The following is a 7847-nucleotide window of genomic DNA, read 5'->3' as shown; positions in this document are numbered from 1 at the left end:
TTTTAAATTGGGTTCTTTTAAAATTAGATTACCCCCAATGTGTCACACAATTCTTGGATGGCTGAAATTATCACCTTTGAATTCCCTTACCATTACAAGAATATACATGGAGATAACCTGAAGGTAATTTCTCTGGTAACTGGGGGTAAAAGGGTGGGCACCTGTGTAGATAAAGAGTAGTTTTGATGGGGCAAGAAGGCCTCTCTCTCCAACCCACACCTAGGTATCTGTGCGCCAATGGTGTGGCTGCTGCTCCACTTTTGTGTCTTCTAGTCTAAGGACACACCTTGCTGGAGAAGAGCACCATGCTAAAACAGGAACCAGATGCTCTAGCAGTTGAAAGATCGTCAGAAAAATCCGGGTAATCAGCAACTTAGACCAAACCCTTGGAAAGACAGAGACTTCCTGAGATTCTGGGATGCATGCTGTTTTACTACTTCCTCAGCATTCACTTGACTAAGGCTCTCCTACATGGAGGAGCTCGATGCAGCCAGGTGAAATCAATCTTAGGCTTCCTCTATCATTATGCAAATGAAGGTAATCAAGCATGACTGGCAATAACCACTATCAATATACAAGATGTTGCATCACTTTATTTTAATTGCGTGATTTATCAGAACAACTATTAACATACAAAGTACCATTCAGTTCAGCTGCAGGTATAGGCAATGACAAGTATCTAATTCTTAGAAGAATCACTTACTCCCACAATCTGTCCAGACACATTAATCTAAGGACAAGTTTATAAATAGCAAACGTGATTTTCACATTGCAGTGTTCTCAAGAATGTATATACAAGTGTGTAGTCCTGTTGATGGGATGTTTCCCCGAGTTCTTTCTATTGATGCGTTCATGCTCTTGACCCCGGTAGAGACAGTTCTTTCTTTCCACAGAGCAGATTTTCTTTTGTCATCCACCATTTACTATACTCTGTGAATTAGTATTACTTGTTACATTTATGAAACGGCAATATTTGGATTGTAATAGCTCTTCAGTACAATTCCTTGTGTCTTCTGGTAAGTCTCTGCACTATCAGAGAGCTTTTAGTTAAAATCATTTTCCTGCAACAACAGCCAAACTCAACTATTGAGTTTCAGTGTGACACACCCTCTTTGTAGCTTGCTGGGTTAACCCTTGGCTTCAAGTCCTGATGATGTAATGAGGGTGGGGTGTATTGGCAATCAGTACATTTCCTTATCGCAATTTACAGTCATTGAAAATCATGCTGTCATTAATCCCAGTCTGACACACCTTTTCTAAAATGTTCACAGTGCAGTGTTTTTGTGGCCTAACAAAATTTTTCTCATATCATTAAAAATAAACATTTTTATAAAAAATATAACACTTTAAATGTTTACGTCGACAAAACCAGTTAGAGTAACCTACACCACATGCACTATACAGTAGTAAGCACAAGATTCCACAGAATGAAGCATCACAAAGTTCTGCTCAGGGTGGCTATTCCATCCAGGTGAAATAGCTGGGATTTTCAATTGCCTTTTTCATTTGTTTCTAAAGTATGTTTTGCTTAACACAAAACACACCCTAATGCAAAATAAAACTCCCCAAAAGTTTTGTTTCCAATTGCTTGCGAGGTGGGAACCTGCCACCAAGACAGAGGCTAATCTTTTCAATCCATCCACCCTTCCTTTGCTCTACCTATGAGCTGTGATTGGAACCAATGAACCTTTTAGTAAAATGTATCCTGCTTTACAAACATGCTGAGTTATCTTTAAAAATATTTATCAACAAATTACTTGTCTTATTTTGAGTTTTCATTTAAAAAAATACACACAAAACATCTACATGTTCACATTCATTAGATCATTAGATCAGAGTAGCATCATTCTCAAACAGTGGGTTTTTATATGACAACTAAATATTTCATGATGACTAAATTATTTCATACAAATTTTCTTAATGTCATCTATGTACATTACATCCTGTTCATTTATAAACATGTTTTGTGTGATGCTATTTTGAAACTTTGACTGTATTGCCTATAAATATTCTTCCAACCAAAGGAATGTCTATACAAAAATTTATAAGGGCTGGTGCAGTGGCTCATGCCTGTAATCCTAGCACTTTGGGAGGCTGAGGTGGGTGGATTTCTTGAGTCCAGGAGTTTGAAACTAGCCTTGGCAACATGACAAAACCCCGTCTCTACAAAAAATACAAAAATTAGCCGGGGATGGTGGTGTGCGCCCGTAGTCCCAGCTATTTGGGAGGCTTGAGCCTGGGAGGTGGAGGTTGCAGTGAGCTATGATCACACCACTGCACTACAGCCCTGGCAACAGAGTGAGATCCTGTCTCAAAAAACAAACAAACATTTAAAAGGGAATGTTTACCTAATGAGTGAATGACACCATCAGTAATGAAAAATGTTATTGACCATACAACACATAAAAGTGTTTTGAAACACTAGAATTCTAAATGAGTGGTCTGTTCTGGGGCTGCTGCTCCTGTCCTGAGCATTACTATCTCTTCTGAGTTTTCTGTGATCAAGAAGCCCTCAAAATTCCCTGCTTCAGTTTCCCATATGAAATCAAGTGGCACCTGATTTTTAAAAAATTCAACCCAGAATTCAAGTTTTGGACTCCAATATGACAGGAGTGTTGTCACGGCTGCAGGCCATTGGTCCGTGGCCTGTGGGACCAAGCCTCTGGTTCTGATGCTCTGTCAGATAAGAAATTCCTTAGAATCCAGTAATTTAAATAACAATACAAGTACTATAATAGTGCAATTTTGGCAAGAGCAAAGAATATCGATGGCCTTTTAAAGGTCAGGCAGTGAAAAAACCATTGGACAAAGTGTGGACTGTTGCTTTGACATAGTACTAGCACTATGATGTCTCCCAGAAGGAGGCTGGTCGTGTGTCCACCTCATCATCAGCGTTATCTTCTGATGACAACAGAGAAGGATATGGAGCGACACATTTTACGTTCACATAAGTAGCGTTCACATGGACATAGTGCTCCCCAATGAAAGTAGAGAAGATCGCTGATATCCGGGACACCAGTTCAGAAAAGGATGGGCGCATTTCGGCTTTAGGGTGCCAGCATTTTAGCATTACTTCATATCTGTTCCAAAAAGAAAGACATGCTGTAAGAGACCCTTTGAAGGCAGGCATTTCTGTAAAAGTAAAGAACGTAAGAGGTACAGAAAGACTACTTACAAGGGGTCTGGGCAGTATTCGGGTTGTAGGAGCCTTCTCCCTTGCAACAAGTAAACAGTTATATCAAAGGTGTTCACGTCAGGATAAGGTGGGGCTCCTCTTGTCATCAGCTCCCAGAGGAGCACGCCAAAGGACCACTAGTAAAACAAGAAACAGGGCAGACGAGGTGAGAGATGTGACCATACATATATGAAAGGAAATCAGTAGGTCTTGGTAACTAAACTTGGCTTTACATACTCAATACGGTTTCTGTTTTGGGCAACAATTTTCTTAAAGGCAATTATTAAGCTATACATTTCATGACTTGTTTAAACAGGTAAGGTTTAGATTATAAGTAAATGTAAAGTTTTCTAAAAGAATATCTGAAGTCTACATGATGATGAAGATTCCATCTGTAGTTGGTAGAATACCTCTTCCAAAATTCTCTCCCGCTGTGTCAAAGCACTAACATGTTTCTTTCTATCCTTTTCTTTTCCAATAGCTTCACTACAATTTTACATTACTTGTAAAAGAAGAAGAAAGCCTCCCAAAATTTAAATTTGTGTGGTTTCAAACTGAACATCAATACTCTTTAAGAAATGTAACCACATTTAAAGGTTAATATTAAATGGGAAGGTCTAAATCAGCATAAGTAAAAATACACATTAAAAATCAGAAATAAAAAAACTGCAAGGCAACAAGTTTCTCTATTGAAAATTAATTTCAATAAAACTGTCACATGAAGATGTGAAAGTACTAGATTCATATAAAATAGCCGTATCAGTACTGTATAGGAAGATCACAGGGACACGGAGAGGTTAAGTGACTTGCTAAAATTCCCCAATACATCTGAGTCCACACTGGGATAAACATTTAAGAGTTCCTGACCCTTAGGTCTTGTTTGGTCTACTGAACTTCAATAAACATGCAATTTCTTGATTTAAAACACTGTGCTCAGGATAGACCAGGTCATACATATTGTCTCCCCCTGGACATGTGCCCATGCAAGAATGACACGAAGAGAGTCAGCATGGGCAGAGGCCGCCCCTGTGGACAGGACCCAGGGGGGCAGTTCTTGCCCAGCAACACTTCCAGGCCACTCTAAGAGTAGGAAGCATAAGGAGGAAGAAATGAAGGAAGCTTGGAGCAGAAGGAAAATCCACATCAGACAGCTGGAGTAGGAAGACATAAAACTGAGAGGCAAGTGTAGCTTGTAGTACCCAGCAAGAAGGAGAATAAAGCCTGCCTTTGAACGCTGCGAATGAAAGAAAGAAATGAGGTAGATGCTGTAATTGCTGATACAAATTACCATTAATGACTTCTTTGCCCAAGTGCAAGAACCCTTGATGGCTGCTGACTGCCTTGATCCCAACAGAAAACTCAAACCCCTTGCCAGGAGGGAGCTACAGAACTTTGCTGTCTAATTCAGCTTTGCAAAATAGAAGTTTTCAAAGTCTGAAAATCTTAACAATCAACAATCACTTCTGACAATATCATCGTGTTAACTTTCAAGTCCCAGAATATGCATTAATATTTAAAATCAATTTAACAAGTATCAATTGACCCTTGATCACATACGAGTAGGTTACTGTTCAAGTTACTAGATAGGTCCCAGGGCTGAATGAACAGGGTTAAGAGAATTGTGCAGATAAGTGCCACACAGGACAATAAGATAATAGCTGTAATATAGAGCAGTAATATCAAAGAGGTACAAAGGTTGCCAAAAGTCAAGGAGATAATAGTAGGGTACTGAGAAAGGCTGCAGGAAGAGAGTGACAGTAAGGTGGGTCTTGAGGAACAGGGAGACTTTGTTTTATAGGTGCAGGTAATATGAGGGCAGAGGGAGAGTTTTGGGAGGAGGGGGTGGGGCCAGGAGTAACAGTACACATGTGTTCTTTCTTTCCTTTTTTATTTTTTGAGATGGAGTTTCGCTCTTTTGCCCAGGCTGGAGTGAGGTGGCGCGCAATCTTGGTGCACTGCAACCTCTTCCTCCCGGGTTCAAGCGATTCTCCTGCCTCAGCCTCTTGAGTAGCTGGGATTATAGGCGCCTGCCACCATGCCCGGCTAATTTTTATATTTTTAGTAGAGACGGGGTTTCGCCATGTTGGCCAGGCTGGTCTCTAACTCCTGACCTCAGGTGATCCACCCTCCTCGGCCTCCCAAAGTGCTGGGATTACAGGCATGAGCCACGGCACCTGGCTGCATATGTGTTCTTATTAAACCATAAGTATAATAGTTCATGTTGCTTGACATGGAGTAGGGGAAGGGATTAGGGACCCATAAGATTGAAATGGGACTGTGCTGTGGAGGTTTTTAAATGTTCAAAGTGGGTTAGACAGGGCGGGACAAGGTGGTTCACATCTGTAATCCCAGCACTTTGGGAGGTGGGGGTGGGCAGATCACTTGAGGTCGAGAGTTCGGGACCAGCCTGGCCAACATGGTGAAACCCTGTCTCTACTAAAAATACAAAAATTAGCCAGGCATGGTGGTGTGCACCTGTAATCCCAGCTACTTGGGAGGTTGAAGCAGGACAATCGCTTGAACCTGGGAGGCGGAAGTTGCAGTGAGCTGAGATCGCGCCCCTGCACTCCAGCTTGGGCGACAGAGTGAGACTCCGTCTCAAAAAAAAAAAAAAAAAAAAAAAAAAAAAAGAAAGTGCGTTAGACTGAAATCAATGGGACATGGCTGAGCTCTGAGTTGTGCTCAGGGAGATGGCATCTGTAAGCACCATGCTTAGAACAGAAAGGAGAAGCTGATTCACAATATGGAGGCCAGTTAGGAGGTTTCTGAATAAGAATAGGTGAGGGACATTACTGCATACCTACAATACGGAAGCCTATGAGGCTTTTCTCTGGAATTAAGGTAGTGAAAGACTGTATTTGTCATATAATGATTCATGCATAGGCATTATATCCTTTACAAAACATCTTATTTAATCCTTATAATGGATTGTACTTGGTTACAATCCTGTAATGTAATTGGTTTTATTTTAGGATGAGGAAGCCAAAGTTCTGTGATCAGGTCTCCCTATCTGACAGTCTAGGCTACATGTAGATTTTTCTGGAGACAAAGTCACATAAAAGGGGGATGGAGTTGGGTAATTTTCCAAGGAATTAAAGGACGTGGGCAATAACTGGGTATCAGAAGAGAGCTGGAGGACTCACGGGACAGGGAGGTAAGAGGAAGAAGGTTTCCAGGAAGAGCATTGTATTGTCTGCACTCCACACTCCCCTGAAAGCATTGTGGGGCTGACAGCAGGGTGAGGGGAGGGACAGTGAAAGAGGAGGTGATGCTGATTAGGATGATGACAAAGAAGAGAGAAGCTGAGGTGTGTGTGTGTGTGTGTGTGTGTGTCTGTCGGTTGAGGGGGGGTCGGAGGTGAGGGGAGGGAGGTGTACAATTCATGTGCATTAGGAAACAAGTCAGTTTTAGTTTCAAGCCATGAGAGCACTATCATCCGTGCTTACTGTATGTCATTGGTCAAGCCATTTTGAACATTTGAGCACCAGCAATAAGCTCATCTGGAGAATATCTGGCCTAACTTTACAGAAGGTGATGATCAAAGAAATGATTAAATGTGAAAGATGGTTGTAAGCTGTGAAAAGTGATAGAGAGGGTTGCTACTGAGGTAAGTGAGCAAGGAATGATGATAGGCAAATCTGAGCATTCAAGAGTAGATGCATGGAGATACAACATCAACACCAGGATTGATAAAAGAAAAAAAATAAATTGATAAAGTTTTATCAATTGGTAAACTGATAAAATTTTCAACAAAATCAAAAACTTTTGCTTTTTGAAGGATACCATTAAATAAATGAAAAGGTAATCCACAGAATAGAAAAATGCATTTGTGGGCCAGGCGTCACCAGTGGCTCATGCCTGTGATCCCAGCACTTTGGGAGGCCAAGGCAGGCGGATCACTTGAAGTCAGGAGCCTGGCCAACATGGTGAAACCCTGTCTCTACTAAAAATACAAAAATTAGCTGGGCATGGTGGCTCATGCCTGCAATCCCAGCTACTGGTGAGGCTGAGGTACAAGAATCACTTGAACCCAAGAAGCAGAGGTAGCAGTGAGCCAAGATTGCACCACTGCACTTCAGCCTGGGTGACAGAGTGAGACTTCGTCCCAAAAGAAAAAAAAATGCATTTGCAAAAGTGTATCGCATAAGATATGCTTGTATCCACAATATACAGAGAACTCGAACAATTCAATAATAAGAAACAAAAACAAGCCAATAAAATAAACCCTAACTAAATTAATATTAAGTATTAATAAATACTTAAAAATAGGCAAAAGATTTGAGTAGACACTTTACTAAAGGTGATATAAGGATGGCAAATAAGCTCATGAAAAGAGACCCGACATCACTAGCCATTGGGAAATAAAGATTAAAAAGAAAATAAGACACCACTACAACCAATTAGAATGACTAACAATCAGAAAACTGACAATGTCAAGTGCGGGAGAGGATGCTGAACAACTGGAACTCTTATGGATCGCTGGTGGGGACATAAAATGATACAGCCACTTTGAAAAATAGTTGGCAGTTTCTCATAAAGTTGAATGTACACTTATCTTACAACCCAGTTAGTTACTCTTACACCTAGATATTCACCCAAGAGAAATAAAAATTACGTTCACAGAAAAACCTTCAAGCAAATGTCATAGCCATTACAATTATGTATAAGTAAT

General features: G+C 40.7%; 1 protein-coding gene across 3 annotated transcripts in view; it reads right to left on the bottom strand.

Annotated features, from left to right (window-relative positions):
- Window positions 1-573: 573 nt before the first annotated feature.
- The window catches only part of MET (MET proto-oncogene, receptor tyrosine kinase), a 125148-nt gene continuing 117874 nt past the window's right edge, over window positions 574-7847 (bottom strand). For all 3 annotated transcript variants that reach the window (XM_019031633.4, XM_063708737.1, XM_004046093.5), the window contains 2 exons: window positions 3176-3312; window positions 574-3080 (listed from right to left, as the gene is read on the bottom strand). In XM_019031633.4, coding sequence (XP_018887178.1) covers window positions 2843-3080; window positions 3176-3312 — 375 coding nt within the window. In that variant the 3' untranslated portion in view covers window positions 574-2842. The remainder of the gene's footprint in view (window positions 3081-3175; window positions 3313-7847) is intronic.

Source organism: Gorilla gorilla, chromosome 6, assembly GCF_029281585.2.
Source record: "Gorilla gorilla gorilla isolate KB3781 chromosome 6, NHGRI_mGorGor1-v2.1_pri, whole genome shotgun sequence".
NCBI lineage: Eukaryota > Metazoa > Chordata > Mammalia > Primates > Hominidae > Gorilla > Gorilla gorilla.
This window is presented reverse-complemented; position numbering and strand designations above follow the sequence as displayed.